This window comes from Gopherus evgoodei, chromosome 6, assembly GCF_007399415.2.
Source record: "Gopherus evgoodei ecotype Sinaloan lineage chromosome 6, rGopEvg1_v1.p, whole genome shotgun sequence".
Lineage (NCBI taxonomy): Eukaryota > Metazoa > Chordata > Testudines > Testudinidae > Gopherus > Gopherus evgoodei.
In genome coordinates, this window is record NC_044327.1 from 32,597,162 (window position 1) to 32,618,773 (window position 21,612).

Consider the following 21,612-nt stretch of genomic DNA (forward strand, 5'->3'; position numbering starts at 1 on the left):
GTAGTAAGGAATGACACTTTCAGGCAGTAATTACATATAGCTTTTTCCCATGTTCCCTGTACCAATATAGGGAGTAAAATGGGGGTAAGTCATACATGACATGGAAAGGATCACCAATGCTTTATCACTTGGAAAGCTCCTCTACCAAAAAGGTTACTAATATCAATGACTAGATTCCAATTTGTAATACCAGGACAAGGAATCAATTAATCATGTTGTAGGTTTACAACTATCCTCTCCTAGTAGCCTCAAATGGAGCAACTGCTCCACAAGAGCAAGTCTCAAGAGAAGACAACAATCGACATCACTCAACCCGCTATGCCTGCCAGTTGTACAACACAAGTTATGAAACAATGGATATGTGAGACAGGGTACTAATAAGAGAAAAATAACCTGTCAGATTAATAAGAGAGTCTTTAGCAATCCCAAGTATAACAGTTTCAGCATACATCCAGCACATCTTTGTGATCATAAGCTACTCAGAGGCAGTGCTGTATTTAAGTCTTGTTTGGTGGCAAGCACACTACGAGTGCTTAAATCGTATCAGAAAAGTATTTACTTTTGACTCCTCAGGATTCCAAGGTTGTGGACAGCAGGAAGCTTGAAAATCATAATTACAGTAAAAAAAAATCAAAACTAAGATTTTAAACAAAGTCAGGTTAAGTTCTCACTGCTGTATCTCTGAACTTGAAGTAGTGACACAGGAAAAGGAACTGGGATAAGCAGCCTGCAGTAGCTTGTTTTTGAAGACAGACAGAGAGCAGTCCCCTTTAGATGAACCAGTAGCTTGATTGACTATATTGAAATGTACCATGGATGAAGACATAGAAAGGCTAATGTATGGTTTCCTGGGAAAAGTTAAGTAAATTATTCCTCAAACTATTTGGGCAGAGCCACACCATTCCCCGCCATTCAGTTCGTACCTGCAGGTTTGTTCTATAAGCCCAAGTTGTAGAAGCAAACAAACTGGAGTCTTGAGGAAAATTCTTTGAACATTTGATGATCAGAGCCTGTCACTTCAAAGCAGAAATTTACTGTAAGAAGCATCTGTAAAAGCCACAGCCATTATTTAATGGCAACCCTGACAGGAGGGTGGAAAACACTGAAACTCACTTTAACTCCCCTAGTTGGCTCATATACCCTTTTTTTAAACGAAAGTGCATTTTTCAACGTAGTGAAACCTTGGATCTAAAAGCACGTTTTAAGGGACTACTGTACATTTCTCAATTGTTGTTAACTGCACCCTCATTGCAGCTGAACATGCCATATGCTTCTTTGCATTCCTGCGATTCCTTAAAGCTTTGAAAAATTTTCTGTCAGAGGGAAGAGCATATTGCTTTTCTACCAATTCCTTTTTAGTTTCAGGAACAGGAATACTGTAATTCTTTGAGTCCAAGGTCCACAGCAGATGGCTTCCTGCACCCCTTTCTTGTCTACATATACCTTTGACACCTTCGGAATCAGAAATGGAAAAGATGTCTACCTTGAATAAGTGATGATCATCTGTCTCCTCTTCCTCCTCCAATCTATCCCCTCTTTCTCTGTACTGGAATCCCTGTGAAGCAGCTTGGGGGAGGAAGAGTAGCTGAGCCAGGAGAAGGTAATATTTTGGCTGAAGGGACCTTCACGAATTAGAGTTGGCCCTATTTTTGTGTCTTTTCCCCTTTGTGTGCTATTGACCGCAGGAAGGGTTTTTATGCTGCATCTGTGCGAAGAACTGGTTGACCCACAGTCCAACTGCTGCTTCTTGATTTCCATGTCACCAAAATGGGAGTGAGGGACGTTTGCAAATTCCCAATTCCAAATGTTGCTTGAGAATGAGGTGAGCTGTAATCATTGGAGCCTTGTCCTTGATTTCAGTACATGCCACAATTCCTGCTGGAGAGCTCCTGTGACTTGAAGGCCTCCATATTCAGCAAAGACAGCCAAAAGTCTGGGTGGAAAACAAAAAAAGAAATGTCGGGCGGGAAGCCTCTGTAGAGATGCTTCAATGAATCACTGTCTTCTGACTTTGAGTCCCCGGTTTTGGGCTGAACTCTGAACAGGTAGGGCTTAAAGACCCAGAAAATGGACTGCTTTTCTATAATAAAGTCAGATATCCTGGAATGGACCAAGCTACTCCCTAAAGGAGACAAATGCACCAAAAATGCACCAAAAAGCCAGTTTATCACTGAATCAATTCTATTTCTTTCTCCAGTATCAGGTGAGGCAGAGTAAGCCCTATACTCCACAGATTGATACAGGGAACATTGCAAATCATATCATTCAACATCTCCTGTTCAAAACCAACAACCTAAAAGGTACCTGAGCAAATCCTAAAATAGGATGAGCAGAAAAAAATCGTACTATATCTTGGCAGGTTTCAGAGTAGCAGTCATGTTATCTGTTCTGCCTGTATCTTGGCAGAACTTTCCATAGAGAAGAATGAACATTGTTGTGCCTACTTAAAAGCATTTTGAAACTTGTGTAAATGCACTTATCTAAACCACCTTTTAAGTGAGCAGGTTTCAGTGAATACTTTGGCTACGCAAAGGTTTTTTTAGTGCACTAATCTTATCTAAAAATCTAAAAACAGAGATATAACAAAAATATATAAATGCGTGTTTCTGTTTCAAGCCACTATGTCAAACTACATTTTAGTGAATTAGTATTACAAGATAAGCTACTAATACTGTTTGTTTGTTTCATTTACAAGAGCAGCTCCACCAAATCACATTGAACGGTCATACGTATGCAACTTGAAATACCGTGATACTTTACATTAAAGTACTTCACACTAAATTCAAGAAGCTATGGAACTTTGATAATTCCCCTCCATCCCCACCCCCTCAAATCCTATTCTTTTTTATCTGAAAAGTTATTAGCTATAGAGTCCCTTTCATGTATTTAATTAAAATCTCAATGTTAACTACTTTAAGTACCTGCAGAAAACAAAGTATCTATCAGAAATTATACTGGGAGAAACCACAATACTGAAATCTTTGTGGAATGGCAAAAACTCTACTTTTAACTGTGCCCCCTGGAAATGTTGAATTCAAAAGTATCAATATGCACATTAAACTAAAATTTTTTTTTTCCAGAGAGGATACGGTATAAAAAGGTTCTCTTTGAAAGACCAAAAAGTAAACTAATGACACAAATTGGCAATATTAATTAGAACAATGGGACCATTGTAAAAACAGCATCAAAATCAGCTTCTTTTTTAAACTCAAGTACCATTTTAAAAACTTCCTAAAATCCCAGGCAATTTCTGACATAGGCTAGTAATCCTTCTCAGTTTCTCTCAGGTAATCCTAATTTCATAGAACAATCTGTACAAATCACTGTGGAAACCTATTCTGTCATTCAAACTAGCCATAATTTTTAGAATTTGTAGTAACTTTTTATGATGGCATTTAACAAGTTTTTTGTGATTTGTGAATTAAAATGCAAACTATCAAATAACTTGCATATTAATTTTTTCTGCAGGAAGTTACACAGTATCAGATTACATACCTTGTTTTTGAAGTAAACCTCAATTGGCAAAATGAAACCAGCATACCCAGATTCTTCAACTTTGTAAGGTGGATCTTTACACACTGAAACAATAAAAAAGAAGATCTGTTTAATAACAAGGGTCATTAGTAGCTTAAAGATGGCAAGATTAGAACAAGCATTTCATTTAGACGTGTAGGTACAGAGTTGGTCACAGTTTTGTCTTTTACTTCCCTCTGCTGAGTTCAAGGTGCACAAGAATTGATTGATTTTTCGTATTTAAACTAGATTTTTTTATTTTGTAACGTAAATTATAATACATTTTTCTTTTTAAAATAACCTATTTGTAAATTAAAACTCAATTCAATATAAAATTTTAAGGCCTAAACATATTATCACCTCTTAAAACATTTACCAGTAACTAAAAATAAATATATTTTGAATCCATGAGCCTCTTATCAAAAACTTTGAGTTAAAGTCTGATTTTCTATATAAAGAAAGAGTTAGGAAAAACAACTAAGTTTTGAGATCAAATTTAATAAATGTGGCACAATAGGTTATGTACTGTGTTAAGTACTTGATCCAATGGAGGACTCAAAGGCTGTGCTTCTGGGTGTAAGAGACTGGCAAAGTAATCAAAGTATCTGGATCCAGGCTCAGATTCCAGGAGACACCATCCTGCAGCTCACTAGGATCATCCACTGAGCCCATCTGGGTGGTCTCAGACTCCTATTTTATAGCTTTTCCCTACTTGAGCTCCGATTGGCTCAGTTCTCAAATTATGAATATATGACTCCACCCACCATGCAAAATTATTCTCCAGCTCATGGAAAAACATTGAAGTTTATGTATCCAAAACATTTAAGATTGTTTCATTTAATAAAAATATATGTTATATACTGTTTATGTTTAATTAAATTCCAATTACCATCCTAATACAGTTTGACACAAATCATGAGCAAAATACTAATTCTCTAGTACATACATAAGTATGTAATTCACCATTTTCTAAAATATTTAGATGTATAGTTAATAAGTATCTAACTATATTAAGCTCTATAATTGCTTTAAAATAGCTATGGTATATCCATGAATGAGAATGCACCTTTCTTTAAAAAATATCTGAAGTACAAATGGAAAGCTGATTAAAACAGTTTATTTAAATAATTAATTAAATTGCTTTGATTTAAATCAATCTACCATGGTGGAGTTTGTGAAACACCCTTTCAAAGACAGTAGAACAACTCTCTCTAATTTGTGTATTACTGTATCACAATTAAACCAAAATCTGCCACATGCTGAAAAGCCACGATTTCTGGCATACAGTAGGCTTTGGTAGTCTCAGGAACGGTGAATTATGTTATGGTATTAGAGCAATACATACAAACTGTACACTGTAGGGTGTGGACTTCTATAACAGGATAAGATTTACAACACCAATATACTTAGATAACATTTCCCCCTATATTGTCGATTTAGTACATGCACTTTTAGTTGTGTGTAACTCTGGCAACTTTAAAACGTGAGCCTTGGGACCAAAATTCTCAACTCAAGCCAAACTCTGGCCCTGACTTTTTCAAAAAGTTCAGGAGATTCAGAACCCAGGACTCTTCTTTCTCCTGTTTAACTGTGCTAAAGCATTTCAGAGTAAATGACATGATACAAGATCACACTAAGCTGAGAGAGCTAGGGAAACCTTAACTCTTCAGAGGTGTTAAGCCAGTTTCTTAATATTACTTCAGTGTTTATACAAGCTAATTTCCTGTGTGCTATCATGTCAGTGACACGATAGGAGATTGCCAGATCCTTTGAGGATGAATGGTGGAACTGATATGAACACATGATTTCTCTGGACCATCTGGTCTTGTTATATCAGTGTCAGCTGACAGATTGAATCTGTGTATAGTAATTCCCCAGATAAGCTGGTATCTGTTGCACTATAAGAGCTCATTTGGTATTGCTAGAAGGTTGCATTGTAAAATGTATGTTATATGTGAAGTGAGTGAGCTTATATACTGGGGTGGCCAAACTTACTGACCCTCCAAGCCATATATGACACTCTTCAGAAGTCCGAGAGCCAGAGCATTCCTGCCAGGGCTCGGGGCTTCAGCTTCAGCCACAGGGCAAAAGATCTCCTCCTCACTGAGCACAAGCCCCTACTCCACCTCGGCAGAGGTGCCGAGCTCTCCCCTCCCGCCCCAAGTCTGGTAAGTGGCGAATAAGGCTTGGGGGGGGGAGCTCTGCGAGCCATATTTTAATGGTCAAAGAGCCACACACGGCTTGTGCACCACTGTTTGGCCACCCCTGTTATATACATTAAAAGGAAACATTTTTACCACAGATGCTGTATGTACTAATAATAAAAACCAACAACAGTGCACAGCGCACTTTACAGACAGATCAGAGAGAGAAAATTAATTGCAATCTATAGAGACAAGGTAATACCACATATTTAAGGTGCTGGCAGGTATTCAGGCGCTACAGAACCTGCCACAACTCTCCAGCTTCTGCAGGGAATGTGGTTGCTACTACACGCTAAAGTGAGTATATTAGGTGTGTTCCCCTGCTGTGGCCAGGCAAGCTCTGCTGCTCATTGCAGAGTGCCGAGGGGGATAGGGCCATAGCTCCTCCTTCTGGCCCTCCCCTTTGGGATGGCTGTAGAGCTGTTAGCCCTGTGCAGCCCTTGGACCAGACTTGGTGCAGAAGCAAGAAAGATTCCATACACTACCACTTCTCTGCATACCAGTGCAGCAGCCTGTCACCATGTAATTTACATCTCATAAACCAAGGATGCAGGAAAGGGAGGCAGGAAAAGCAGCATGAACACACTCTAATGTTTCATATGTGCTATGTTCATTATACGTTTTTTCCCCTCCAATCATTATTTAAAATGTCTTTCAATTTTCTTGGCAGGAAAGAGGAGGAATTACAGTTCATGAAAGTCTCTTGAAAGAAGTGCATTTTAAGAAGGGGTTCGAAGGAGAGGGTTAAGTAAGAGAGAGCAAAACAAAAAGGGGAGTTTCAGGCATAGGGCTATTTACAAAAAGAAGGAGAGGTTAAGCAGTAAGATTTACCCAAATGGAAATGATGCAATATAGAAACATTTCATGAATGAGAAGAATAGATTGGCTGGTACGGAAGTCTCAGGCTCTCATTAAGTGAATTGCACTGAGGTCTCATTTCTCATATATGCCATGTCAGCTTCTTCTTGTGCATCTAAGGGCAGGTCTTCACTATCCGCTTAGATTTATAAAGCAGTTGGCAGTGCTGAAAGGGAAGATACTTACCTTACTGTAACTGGAGTTCTTTGAGATGTGTTGTCCCTGTCTGTTTTCCAATATGGGTGTGCATGTGCTCCACACACCTGAGACTGGAATAATCTTGCAAGCAGCGTCCATTGGTCCATGCCTGCACCACTGCTCTCCTCGAGCTTTGCACCAAGGATATAAAGGAGGAGCAGATCAATCACCTCTTTGGCTCCCCCTTTGCCCCAAATCTTGCCAAGATCTGAAGCAAGGGAGAAGAACCAACACAGCTAGGAACCACACATCTCAACAAACTCCAGTTACAATAAGCTAAGTAACTCCCATTCTTTTTCGATTGCTGGTCCCTATGCATAGGTTCTGGAACTAAGGCCTGGTCTACCCTACGCATTTAAACCGATTTTAGCAGCATTAAACCGATTTAACGCTGCACCTGTCCACACAACGAGGCCCTTTATATCAATATAAAGGGCTCTTTAAACCGGTTTCTGTACTCCTCCCCGAGAGGAGTAGCGCTGAAATCGGTATTACCATATTGGATTAGGATTAGGTATTGGCCTCCGGGTGGTATCCCACAATGCACCATTGTGACTGCTCTGGACAGCAGTCCGAACTCGGATGCACTGGCCAGGTAAACAGGAAAAGCCCCGCGAACTTCTGAATTTAATTTCCTATTTGCCCAGCGTGGAGCTCTGATCAGCATGGGTGGCGATGCAGTCTCAAATCCAAAAAGAGCTCCAGCATGGGCCGTACGGGAGATACTGGATCTGATTGCTGTATGGGGAGACAAATCTGTTCTACCTGAGCTCCGTTACAGAAGACGAAATGAGAAAGCATTTGAAAAAATCTCCAGGCTATGATAGACAGAGGCCACAGCACAGTGCTGTGTGACAAGCGTAACGGAAAGCCAAAGAATCAAATGGACGCTCATGGAGGGAAGGAGGGGGTATGGAGGACTCCAGCTATTCCACAGTCCCCGCAGTTTCCGAAAAGCATTTGCATTCTTGGCTGAGCACCCAATGCCTGTAGGGTCAAACACACTGTCCGGGGTGTTTCAGGGTATATGTCGTCAATTTATCTCCTCTCCACCCCATGAAAGAAAAGGGAAAAAAATCATTTCTTGACTTACATATGTGTCACCCTATGCCTATTGCTTGCTGCTGGTAGACGTGGTGCTGTGGCAATGAATAGCAGCATCCTGTCCCCTCCCATCTCTGGTGGCAGACGGTACAATATGACTGCTATCCATCATCATCATCAGCCCGTGAGTGCTCCTGGCTGGCCTCAGGTGAGGTCAGCTGGGGGCGCTTGGGTAAAAATAGGAATGACTCCTGGTCATTCCCGGTAGATGGTACAGAACAGCTGGTAACCGTCCTCATCATAGCAACTGGGGGCTGAGTTCCATCAGCCCCCCCACCCCCTTTCATGTCTAAAGAAAAGATTCTGTACTGCCTGGACTATCATTGCAGCGGGATGCTGGGCTCCTCTCCCACCCACCGTTTAATGTCCTGCCTGGACTATCATAGCAGCTGGAGGCTGCCTCCCCCTCATTTTCTCTCACTAAAAAGTCAGTGTTTCTTATTCCTGCATTCTTTTATTACTTCATCACACAAATGGGGGACACTGCCACGGTAGCCCAGAAAGGTTGGGGGAGAAGGGAATCAATGGGTGGGGTTGTTGCAGGGGCACCCCCCATGAATGGCATGCAGCTCATCATTTCTGCGGGATCTGACACAGAGCGGCTGTGCTCTCTGGTTCTCTGATACACTGGTTCTCTAGTACACTGCCATATTCTAGGCAGGACTGATTATTTTTAGATAAACCATAAAGGAGGGATTGACTCGGGGAGTCATTCCCATTTTTGTCTTTGTGCCTTCGGCCAACCTCAGCTAAGGCCAGTCAGGAGCACCCATGACAGCAGCATACAGTACAGAATGACTGATAACCGTCTCTGCTACCTTGCAATGGCAAATGAATGCTGCTGTGTAGCACTGCAGTACTGCCTCTGTCAGCAGCATCCAGTACACATACGGTGACAGCAACAAAAGGCAAAAAGGCTCCATGGTTGCCATGCTATGGAGTCTGCCAGGGAAATCCAAGGAAAAAGGGCGCAAAATGATTGCCTGCCGTTGCTTTCACGGAGGAAGGAATGAGTGACGACATTTACCCAGAATCACCCGCGACACTGTTTTTGCACCATCATGCACTGGGATCTCAACCAGAATTCCAATGGGCAGGGGAGACTGCGGGAACTATGGGATAGCTAAGGGATAGATACGCACAGTGCAACACTCCAGAAATCAATGCTAGCCTCGGTACATGGACGCACACCGCCGAATTAATGTGCTTAGTGTGGCCACGTGCACTCGACTTTATACAATCTGTTTTACAAAACCGGTTTATGTAAAATTGGAATAATCCCGTAGTGTAGACATACCCTAAGGGTGCTACCACACCCCTGGCTTGAAGTAGTTTCCATCATATGGAGTGTTTACAGTTTGGTTCAATGGCTCTCAGCACCCCCACTATAAAAATTATTCCAGCACCCCTGTCCGTATGTATATTCCACTGTAAGTGACTGACAAGCAGCACTCAGAGGGGAGGGTGTTGCAAGGATGCAGATGATATAGCTAATTTTTTGAACTGCTGCCCCAAAAGAATGCATCAGTGGAGGAGTCCTGAACCAAGGCTATTGTCTCAAAAACATGTGGATGGAATTGCATGCAGCTGCTCTGCAACTGTCAAGAAAGAATACCTAATGCCAGTGAGGCCACTTGTGTCCTTATCCCATATGAGGGAGGAAGCTATGTGAATTGATAGAGTAAGATACAGCCAGATAGGCACTTAGAGACACTCTGAGATGGGACAGCTTGACTTCAGACTCATCCTACTATGGCAACAAACAATCTAGATGACTGTCTGATCAGTTTTGTTCTTTATAGGTAAAATGCCAATGCTCATCGCGCATTGAAGGAATCAAGTCTCATCTCCTTACTAGAGGCATGGGGCTTTAGGAAAAAAAATACAGGTAAGTGAACTGACTGGTTTATGTGAAATTCCACAGCTATTTTAGGAATGAATTTTGGGTGTAGTTGTAGATACACTTTGTCCTTATGAAATATTGTGAATGGTAGATCAGCCATTAGGATCCCAAGTTCTGGCTGAGGTGATGGCAATGAGGAAGGCAATGTTAAATGACAGGAGAGAGTTCCAGAAGATTTACATGCACTCTAGTCTCTTGGGGTATTCAAGCGCCCTGCACCATGTGATCGTCTATGTGGGCTCCCCAGACTAGCATGGAGGCATCCATAATTACTGCCTTGTTGAGTGTGACAGGGCCAGCTTTAGGCCTATTCCACCAATTCCCCCGAATTGGGCCCCGCACCTAAGAGGGCCCCGCGCCCAGTGAGAATCCCTTCCCTGGCTAGAGGTACCTTTTTAATTTTTACTCACCTGGCGGCACTTCAGGTCTTCGGCAGCACTTTGGCAGGTCCTTCGCTTGCTCTGGGTCTTCAGCAGCACTTCAGCAGTGGGTCCTTCACTTGCTCTGGGTCTTCGGTGGCGCTTCAGCAGCGGGTCCTTCAGTGCTGCCAAAGACCTGGAGCGAGTGAAGGACCACTGCCGAAGGGCCGCCGAAGACTCGGATCATCGCTCGATGAGTACAAGCCCCACGTGTTTTTTTACATGTGTGTGTTTTTTGACATGTGTGTGAGGTGTGTTTTTTTTTTTTTTTAGTCATCCATGCCGAGGTCCCATCAAAACTGTTCGAATTGGGCCCCGCACTTCCTAAAGCCAGCCCTGAGTGTGAGAGGTGGAACACCCACATAGACTAATCCAAAATTTTTCCACCAAATTAGTGAGGCCCCCATTCTGGTGGAATCTGTCACTGTTCATGCTCAGACATGCCAAACCCGTGAAAAAAAATGCAGAAATTGCCTTGGTTTTGGCTTAATTGGCTTATGAGATGCTTGTTGGCTAGTTTTTGGCTTGTAGCTTGTTGCAGTTTATGTCTTTTTTTTTTTTATCAGCTCTCGGCAAGCAGGGGCAAAGGTGGACAAGCAGAGCAAGAAGAGGGAGAGAGTAAGGAGTACACAGCAGGTTCACCACAGTCCCAGACTGCATGCCGGGGGATCTAGTCATATAGAGTGTTGGGATTCTTAGGGATTGGCTTGTTCTATGACCAAATTAACACTGCTAAACAGCACATTATCTCATTTATTTTTGAGTATATATTTAAAGAATAGAGATTAACATATCCAGGTATACTATAAGCTACCCAGTTAACAAAAAAAACAACAACAAAGAAAACTATACATGTGCAATATGTGAAGTAACCCCAACCAAAATAGGACCCTGTTGTGCTATGGGCTGTACAAAAAACTAGTGGGAGGCTATAAACTAAAGAATTTATAATCTAGATTTGAGAAGTTTGGAAACTTGATCTAAGGATTATACATTTCAAAAAACAAACCAAGGGGGAAAAGTAGGGAGGAAAGAAGAGAGACTGGAGTGCTAGACAGAGGAGAGGATCCTGGTGGAAAGGCAGCAGTTACAAGAAATCTGATTGCTACCTTATCCTGTTTTGGGAAGTGTACATCTGTACACATATGCAGTGCCTCTATACTGAATTAAATACTTTATAACTTGAAATTTTCCATTACACATATTCAGTATGAAATATTCAAAAATCACCCTGAGCTTTATAAAATCAAGCGCAATCAAACGCAAAGTTTTTCCAAGCATAAAGCACACACTCCTAGTTAAGGACTATTTACATGTTCTTGTTGTAACCCAATCCGAATAACAAGTGCCTACAATCTCATTTAGAACATAAGAAGAAAACAACTAGAATCACTTATCCGTAAACCAGAAAAGGAATTAAGGGCTTTTCCTCAAATTTAACGCACACAAATTTACCTATGAGCACATAACAGGCATAGAATTTCAGCCCCAAAGAGGAATTCTTTGGGAAGTTATCAGCAAATAAAATAAGGGATTGTTATAACCAGGAGCGGCTCCAGGCACCAGCGCTCCAAGCGCGTGCCTGGGGCGGCAAGCCGTGGGGGGCGCTCTGTCGGTCGCCGCTAGGGCAGCAAGCAGGGTGCCTTCGGTGGCTTGCCTGCAGAGGGTCCGCTGGTCCCGCGGCTTTGGTGTGCCTGCGGGAGGTCCACCGAAGCCGCGGGACTAGCGGACCCTCTGTGCTTGGGGCGGCAAAATGTCTAGAGCTGCCCCTTGTTATAAGAGTAACTGCCTGCAATCTTTACTGTGGTGTAATTAATTATGCAAAATACAGTGATCACCATTAAAAAGTCAACATCCAGGGTGATATCTGAAATATTTCATTCTTCTCTATACTTACCATAGGAAATCACTCCAGTATCTCAGTTACTACTATATTGCAAGTGTGGATTAACATTGATTTTTTTAAATTGTGACAATCTTATTACATGAAAGCACAACTCAAAGCATGACAACACTGGTGAATTTTAGAAGAGTTAAAAAAAATCAGAATTTCTGTGTTGAGTATGCTAGAGAAGCTGGTCCTGAATAGCTTCTCTATCTGCACCTATCAGCATTGTAGTTTACTATCAGTAAATTTTCTTGTAATGCTCTTCAAAGTGAAAGAAAATATAGCTCCTGCCAATCAATGCAACATTTTCCCAGTAAATTGCAGTAAGAAAATTATAGTCAACTTTTAAAGGAATAAACATCAGCTGGCACTTCTACAGCACTTTCCATTTGTAGAAACCTAAGAACTTTAAGAAAAGTAAGTGTCATAATAATCATTTTATAGATAAGGAAACTACAGAACAAAGAGGCTTAGACTGGGATTTTGAAGCCCATTTCCAATAGGACTTGAGTGCCTAAGTCCCTTAAGTGCCTTTGAAAACCTCAATATAAATGACTCTTCCAAGGTCACACAACAAGCCAGGACTACAGCCCTAAAAAAAAATGGGTTCTGGCCCTCTACCACTGGGTCCTGTTCATCAGGACCAATGGGCCCCCTATTGCTTATATAAATGTGTTAGGTTTTACTTCTTGGATTTTTCTCCTCCTTTCCTCCAAAACCTGAAAGCCGCTGGACTTCTACTTGTGTTTATACGCATTCTTATACACTGCATAGGACATTAACCTAAATCTGAGAAATTGACTGGAATCAACTAAGAACCTATAGCTTAATGTAGTCTGTTAGCAGTGATTGTTAAAAAGTCATGAAGTATAAAGACTGATAATGGAGCCTTTGGAGACAGAGACAAAGGAAATACAAACAAAGTGGTTTTGAGTTATCACAGCATGTAGCTACCACTTATAACCATTAATTTTCTAGCTCTAACATGGAGATTAATTTTACTTCAGTCATTTCACAATTTTGATACACACACACAAACACACAATATGCATTCTGAATACTAGAAAATGTACTGTTGAACCAGGGCTAAAAAAGGCACCAGAGTTCTTATGAAAAAACATCACTCTATTATGAAAACACAAAAGATACAAAATAAATTTCAGAGTAAGTATTAATACTAATTAATGCTCCAAAATAATATTGAATGGGTTTAGTATCAAGCATAGTTTCTCTTACTGTTGACTTTACTCCAGTGCAGACAGAGACAGAACTGTTTCCAGACTGTGGTGCCCTATGTCCTGAGAGATCACAAAAGCATCCTGACATCCACTAAGAGATACATATGTCCTCAACAAGTATGTCAAAAGATCTGTGTAACGTGAGACTCCAATCTATACTCTTGGAGAGTCCAAGGGCTAATCAAAAAGTTTCTTTCCGCACTGTTGTCCAACAACATTCCACTTACTTGTGACCAGTATTGTTTTCCTTATTCCCCTTATCATTCTAAATTTCATAGCAAAGTCTTGAGTAGCTTGGTCTTCACTAGGGTAACAAGACTCATATTTCAAGTTAGGAGAGAAATTTAAAAAAACCCATTGAAGAGTATTTTACAGCTACATGAACACAACTGATTTGAGAAAAAGAATAATAATTGCAATAGTCTTATACGGACAGATCTTCCTAGCACTTCATGTAATTAAAGTGCTTTAGTTACCGATTAACCTTCTCCATTCGCTATCTGCATTAAAGGAAACTCCACCAGCAAGAACAGGGATTCACTCCCAAGGGAAGGTTAGCAGTATACATGTGCCCCATCCCACCCCTTTGCCATGAGAGCCCGGCTCTGAGCTTCAACTGGCGCTCCACTGCAGCTCCTTGGCTGTACTAGTCTGTAGGTGCCTCTGCTACTTTGGCTTTGGGCCCTTTGGTGAAGTAGATATTTTCTACAGCTTGTATTGCTATATTTTGACCCAGGTGTACCTTCTGCCATTGAGGAAAACTTTATACATTCCCCATGTTCTACCAACCCTTTTCCCATAGGTACTGTGCTTCCTCAAATGGAAATTTATTTACATGGTGCTTTTAAACAACCCAAAGAGAATTCAGTCATGCCAAAGCATCCTTTCATACAAAAACACTATGACAATATCATCACAGCTCTGGTTACAGTGTTTATTAGTTAAATGTTGTTACAAGACTCACAGAGGAAACAATAAACAATTACTCACTACATTTAAAACCAAATTTATAATTTCAAACGAAAAATAGTGTTAATGATCTTGCACAGTTCAGCATACAAGAGTCAGGAAATGCCAGTTTAAAACTCATATATGTTTAAAGCTTCGTTCTGTTTTCTTGTGTATACAGATTGCAATCAACCTTGAATTAGGCCATCATAACTATTTCTCATCTACAATGGCAATTTTCCTACATCCTTAGTGCCACATCTAGTAGCCTGTAACATTTTCATTGTTCTATACATAAACCAATGTTCAATGTATCTTTATTGATTTGGACATTTTATATAGCAAATTTTCTGTAAGCTTGTTATGGGTTTTAATGATTGCCAGCTCCCATGTGCTATACATTTTCTTTTAAATAAGCAATACAGCCTCTGTTACAGGCAGTTCGGAAGGTAAGGGGGGAAACCACAAAGTTAACATAGCTGTGAACTCAGATGGCCTATAAACACCAATTTTAATAGAGCTAATTTTAAGTATTGCTCTATATGGCATACACCCCAATATCTATGTTTTGCAAGTACAGTTTACTGGGTATTTTCTATGTACTTCCATAGACTTTCTGGCATGCTCAAATAATTACTCAGTACTACAAGATGGGTATCTAAGGTTGTAGGGAAATTGTGTGATATTCTATGTATTTTAATGCATATGTATAAAGGGGAAAAGTTAACATTGCAAGGGCAACCTTAACTCTGGCATTTCCTTCCTTCCAGAGCTTAACCCTGCAATCCCAGTTAGGCTATACCTTCACCAAAGAATAGTTCTCATATGTTAGCTATCCTGCTGTACAAATATAGTGGAAAAAAGGCATTGTAGTGTTCAACCATGAGGTAAACTAGGCAAGGCTGACTACAGGTGGGCGTTTATTGTATGGACCCCACCTAGCTACCTCACGGTAAAAACTACAAGTGTCTTGACTCCACTTAAGATATTGCAGGGAAATAATGATCATGTTTTTAGTTAACTCACTGGTAAAACACACCTTTGTGTCAGTGAACAAAGCCTCAAGTGTGCTTTTGGTCCTCTCCCTGCCTTAGCTGACATCTTCCCCCTCCGACTTCCAATGACCAAATGTTTTTGGCACAATACTGTTAAGATCCCCGTGGAAACAAGGTTTGGAATTGTGTAAAGATCACGGAATTTGGAAACTTCACATGCAGAAAACACGCCATATGAAAAGAATGGAAAGCTCTCACCGAAAAAGGTAATAACTGTATCACAAGTAGTTTGGAAGCACACAGACTGAATAATAAACCAATTAGTTGGCTGCAATTTTTTTATTTTGAGCTTTCCTAAAACTACGGTATTCTGTTTATGAACTTCAGCTTGTGTTATAGGAACCATTAACATGGGAAAAGGAACAAATATACTTAATTTTTGGATATCAGCACATCTTCACACTTACTCAAAGCTGGCAGAGTAACCATGAAGATATGTCATGTCTGGTGTTGCTACATAGTAGTTGGGTATTTTCCCCTCTGCATTTTGTTTTTATTGAGGTTTTCATGTTCTTAATTATTTGGTTATAAATTCTGTTCCTGAAGTAAAATCAAACATTTAAAAAATACATGTATTCCATTTATATCAAAGAAGGCCAACCCAACAAAGCCAGATCTTGATGCTCTTATTTGGAAGTTTAAATATTATTAGCAATTCTGTTTTACATTTTTCATGATTTATACAAATCTTCATTTTTATCTGAATCACCAACTATACTGCATTTTTTTCTGCATGATAAGTTACTGAACATTGCATGACTATTTGTTATTCCTTATCTTTCCAAATTTGGTATCAAGGACTGAGGATGCCAAATGAATATCATTACACTTGTCTCTATTTTTGACTTTATTATATACTATGAAAAGGTTAAACCAAGAACAAGCGTCTTCCTTGCTATCTGAGTTACCCCTGTATTCAATGCAACATAATGCTTGTGTCACATTTCATTCTCAGACTCTGTGCCCATGGTTCAAATTTATCCATCACACATTCCATTAATTATTCAGGCAATTTCATTTGATTAAAAGCAAGTAGGACTGTCAAGCAATTAATCGCACTGTTAAACAATAATAGAATACCATTTATTCAAATATTTGGGACAAATCTACATCCTAAAACATCTTGATTCAATTACAACACAGAATACAAAGTGTACAGTGCTCACTTTATATTAATTTTTATTACAAGTATTTGCACTGTAAAAAAGCAAAATAAATAGCATTTTTCAATTCACCTAATACAAGTACAGTAGTACAATCTCTTTCTCATGAAAGTTGAACTTACAAATGTAGAATTATATACAAAAAAATTGCATTCAAAAATAAAACAATGTAAAACTTTAGAGCCTACAAGTCCACTCAGTCCTACTTCTTGTTGAGCCAATCACTCAGACAAATAAGTATGCTAAACATTCATATGCTCCTTCATGCTTCATTATCTGAGTTAGATGCCACCAGCAGAAGGTTGATTTTCTTTTTTGGTGGTTTGGGTTCTGTAGTTTCTGGATCAGAGTGTTGCTCTTTTAAGACTTCTGAAAGCATGCTCCACAACCTGTCCATCTCAGATTTTGGAAGGATCTTCAGAGTCTTAAACCTTGTGTCAAGCACTATAGCTATCTTTAGAAATCTTACATTGGTACCTTCTTTGCATTTTGTCAAATCTGCAGTGAAAGCTTTCTTAAAATGATCAACATGTGCTGGGTCATGATCCGAGACTGCTATAACATGAAATATATGGCAGAATGCAGGTAAAACAGACCAGGAGACATACAAATCTTCCCCAAGGAGTTCAGTCACAAACTTAATTAACACATTATTTTTTAATGAGTATCATCAGCATGGAAGCATGTCCTCTGGAATGAGGAATGGTGGCCAAAGCATGAAGGGGTATACGAATGTTTAGAATATATGTGTCATGGTACAACTCCCCACTCTGAACCTTAGCGTCCAAAAGATGGGGTACCAGCATGAATTCCTCTAAGTTCAATACCAACTTAGAACCTGTAGTGCTGCCACCAACAAGGAATTCCAGTGCCTGGTACACTCTGGTCCCCCCAAAAGCTTGCCCGGGAACCCCCAAGACTCAGTCCCTCTGGATCTTAACATAAGGAAAGTAAATCCTTTCCCTCACTGTTGCCTCTCCCAGGCTTCCCCTCCCTGGGTTACCCTGGAAGATCACTGTGATTCAAACTCCTTGAATCCTGAAACAGAGAGGAAAATGCACCTTCCCCCCTCCTTCTCTCTTCCCCTCCCAGATTCTCCCCGAGAGAGACAGTAATCCTAACACAGAGAGAATTTAGCCTCTCTCTCCCCCTTCCCTCCTTTGAAAGTATCCTGTCTCCTGATTGGTCCTCTGGTCAGGTGACAGCCAGGCTCATTGTTCTTGTTAACCCTTTCCAGGCAAAGAGATATGAAGCACTTCTGTTCTATTAACTCTTACTTATCTGTTTATGACAATCTGGCACATAAATACCTTGCAACGCGAGCTACACAAGTGCTATGCAAACGTCTGATCTAACTTTCAGGTGACATTGTAAATATTAAGCAAGCAGCAGTATCTCCCCTAAATGTAAACAAACTTGTTTGTCTTAGTGATTGGCTGAACAAGAAGTAGGACTGAGTGGACTTTAGGCTCTAAAGTTTTACAGTGTTTTGGTTTTGAGTGAAGTTATGTAAAAAAAAAATCTACGTTTGTAAGTTACACCTTCACGATAAAGAGATTGCACTATGGTACAGAACTCCTCACTTAAAGTTGTCCCGGTTAATGTTTTGTTGTTGTTAGGTTGCTTATCGATTAGGGAACACGTTTGTTTAAAGTTGTGCAATGCTCCCTTCTAATGTCGCTTGCAGAAAGAGCAGCCTGTTGCAGCTAGCTGGTGAGGGCTTGGAACCAGTGTAGACCGGCAGCCCTCCTACCAGCTCCCTGCTCCCCTAAGTTCCCTGTGCAGCAGCTACCAACAGTCTATCAATTTAAGCTTTCTCTCCCCCCACTGCCATGTTGCCCTCTGCCTTGGAGCTGCTCCCTGAGCCTCCTGCTTGCTGTATGTGTGGGGGGGAGGGGCACTAATGTCAGGGTGTCTCCCTCCCCCTTGCTTCTACACCCCGCTCACCCCTTCTTCTCCATATAGAGCAGGGTGGAGACACAGACGGAGAGAGACAGAGAGAGTCTGGGGCAGCAGCTCCTGGTCTAAACTTCCTGGTCCACTCAAAAAGACAATGCACTTAAGAGTGGGTCAGCTTACTTAAAGGGGCAGTGTGCATCTCTCTCTCTCTTTCTCTCCCCCACACACAACGTGTGTGTCTGCCTCTGTCTGCTATGCTGTCTTGTGTGAGAGGCTACATTAACAATGTGTTAACCCTTGAGGGCTCAGCCGAGTGCTAGTTCATCATTTAGCATAGGGGTTCTCAAACTGGAGGTCGCAACCCCTCAGGGGGTCATGAGGTTATTATATGTGGGGTCACGAGCTGTCAGCCTCCACCCTAAACCCTGCTTTGCCTCCAGCATTTATAATGGTGGTAAATATATAAAAAAGTATTTTTAATTTATATGGAGGGAGGGTCGCACTCAGAGTCTTGCTATGTGAAAGGGGTCACCAGTACGAAAGTTTGAGAACCACTGATTTAGCAGCAAGGCATTCCCTGGAAAATATCCCACCCTACCTCAACCAAGCTTCACAATCATCATAGCTGTGAACTGTATTAAATTCTTTATTTAAAACATATTGTGTGTGTGTGTGTGTGTGTGTGTGTGTGTGTGTGAGTGAGTGAGAGAGAGAATTAGGTTTTTGTCTGGTGAAAAAAAATTTCCCTGGAACATAACCCCCTTCATTTACATTAATTCTTATGGGGAAATTGGATTCTCTTAACATGATTTCGCTTAAAGTCGCATTTTTCAGGAACATAACCACAACGTTAAGCGAGGAGTTACTGTACTTGTATGAGGTGAACTGCAAAATAATTTCTTTTATCATTTTTACAGTGCAAATATTTGTCAAAAATAATGATATAAAGTGAGCACTGTACACTTTTTATTCTATGCTGTAACAAATCAATATATTTGAAAAATGTAGAAAATAATATTTAATAAATGCCAATTGGCATTCTATTGTTTAACAGTGTGATTAATCGTGATTAAGTTTTTTAATCGCAATTAAGTTTTTTGAGTTAATCGCGTGAGTTACCTGCAATTAATCGACAGCCCTACTAAAAACATATTCAAGTTGATTTCATGGTAGACACAGTAACTAAAAGATTTTCCTCACTACATACTTACACAAAATCATAGAAGATTAGGGTTGGCAGAAACCTCGGAAAGTCATCCAGTCCAAACCCCTACTCAAAGCAGTACCAGCACCCAACTAAATCATGCTCCAGGACTCTGGAGCATATTACATGGAAGTATATTATGATGCATCTTTAATACCACCATGTCACCATGCAAAAGAAAATCTTTGTAAAGAACAAAAACTATCTAGAACAAATAGGGGGATTCTGGTCCTATCTTGTAACCTGCCTTTCTATTAAGTAGACTACCAGCTTGGAGCACGGTTGCTGCAGCTGCTTATTAAGTAGCAGGTAACCCTGTACACTTGCTAGTCACTAACCTTTTGGCACCCAGCACAGTCTTACTTCTAGCAGCCCTTGCTCAGTCAAAGCTTTTTTAGCCTTAAACCTCTGAACAACACAATCAGAGAAACCACACACACAGGTGTCCAGACTGGTGGTTTTCTTTAGAAAAAGGCCATGTACAATAAAGGATCAAAATCTCCTTTTCAACAAGAAGCCTCCAGCCTGGGATCAGGGCTATCCTTGCAGTACCCTATGTGAACCTCAATACTTGCAGATACTGAGACAGGAGAACTAAGGAGTGCTGCCAGTTATTCTTTTAGCAATACCTGTGACATTCTATTGTCAGGTATATAACTATTTCATCTCAGTAAATCATACTGCTGAAGCAAAAGGAATAACAGCTCACTCTGAATTGTGTTGGGTCCACAGGTCTGAAAGGATTACAGACAACAAACAAACAACTTATTGTCACTAAGCCAGCCAATATGCCTGGATACACAAAAACAGATGTTATGAAGGTGCCAGAACAACTTTTCATAGTAAAATCTTATTTTAAGCACTTCTCACTCTGCTCTTCCTCTTCATTCCTGGGGGAATTCTGCACCACTGCACAAAGCAGAATTTTGCAGAAATTAACATGCATGCAGAATTTCTTTTCCCCCACAGAAATGGGCTGCAGTGCTGCTATCTGCCACTAGTAGCCACTGGATCCAGCAGAGCCCAGCTCGCACATAGAAAACATGCTGGGGGGACTAGGAGGGAGCTAGTGGGTTCTTGGCAGCTGCCATTCCCAGCATGCCCTTCCGGAAGGAGAGGGCGGTGCACCGGAAACTCTGTACAAGCCTAGGACCAAGCATCAGGCTGTTTCTCCCTCTGGATTCCTAGGCTTGGGAGGAGAGGGGGCGGTTGTCTGGGCCAGGAGGGCCCCATGGTTGGGCTCTGGGAGGGAGGGGTTGTGAGTGTCTGGCCGCTGAGCTGGGCTCTTGGACGGGGCAGGAGAAAGGGGCAGAGAAACAGGAACTGGCTTGTCATAGGGGTTTCTTTACTCTCTACTCCTAGGGGAATTTTTGTGTCTCTATATTGTTACAGACATACTTGCTGACAGGTATTTTTAAATAAAATTACCAAAATAATTGAAACTGGTGTGATGTAGTGTTATTTTGACAAATAAAATTTGCAGAATTTTAAAATATTTTGTGCAGAGTTTTTTGGCACAAATTTTTATTTTTCTGGCACAGAATGTCCCCCACAGTATCTCTTGCATGAAGTGTTTCCTAACGTTTTAGAGAATACCAACATTTCTTTTGGTTGCTGTCTCAACCTCTCTTCAATATATGTGATACAGAAAATATTTTTAGAGTTTCTAATGATGCTTATTTTATTTTTGTTGAGAACAGGGCCATAGCCCTTAATCTAAAATATATTTTGCCTCTATAAAATAATTTTAAAAGGTTACTCCAATGAAAAAGGCAAACAAATTAAAAGGGGGCACTGACAACTAAACGTGACTACAAATTTACATTTTGAAAGCATATATTTATAGAACTGAAGCCTAACAGAAAGGTTTCCAATTAAGCTGGAAAAAATCTTTCAATGTACTTGTATGCAGGTTTCAGAAACCTCCTCCCCCAGCAAGCCCACGCATTGCTGGAGCCAGAGTAATGAAAATGAAACTACCTTCTTTGGTGCAGCTAAGAGAAATTCAGAAAGTAAAT

The 21,612-nt window shown here is 40.7% G+C and overlaps 1 protein-coding gene across 4 annotated transcripts in view; it reads right to left on the reverse strand.

Annotated features, from left to right (window-relative positions):
* Positions 1–21,612, reverse strand: part of MLLT3 (MLLT3 super elongation complex subunit) — a 223,675-nt gene that overhangs the window by 80,859 nt on the left and 121,204 nt on the right. For all 4 annotated transcript variants that reach the window (XM_030567652.1, XM_030567654.1, XM_030567653.1 and 1 more), the window contains one exon: positions 3,496–3,578. In XM_030567652.1, the coding sequence (XP_030423512.1) occupies positions 3,496–3,578 (83 nt within the window). The remainder of the gene's footprint in view (positions 1–3,495; positions 3,579–21,612) is intronic.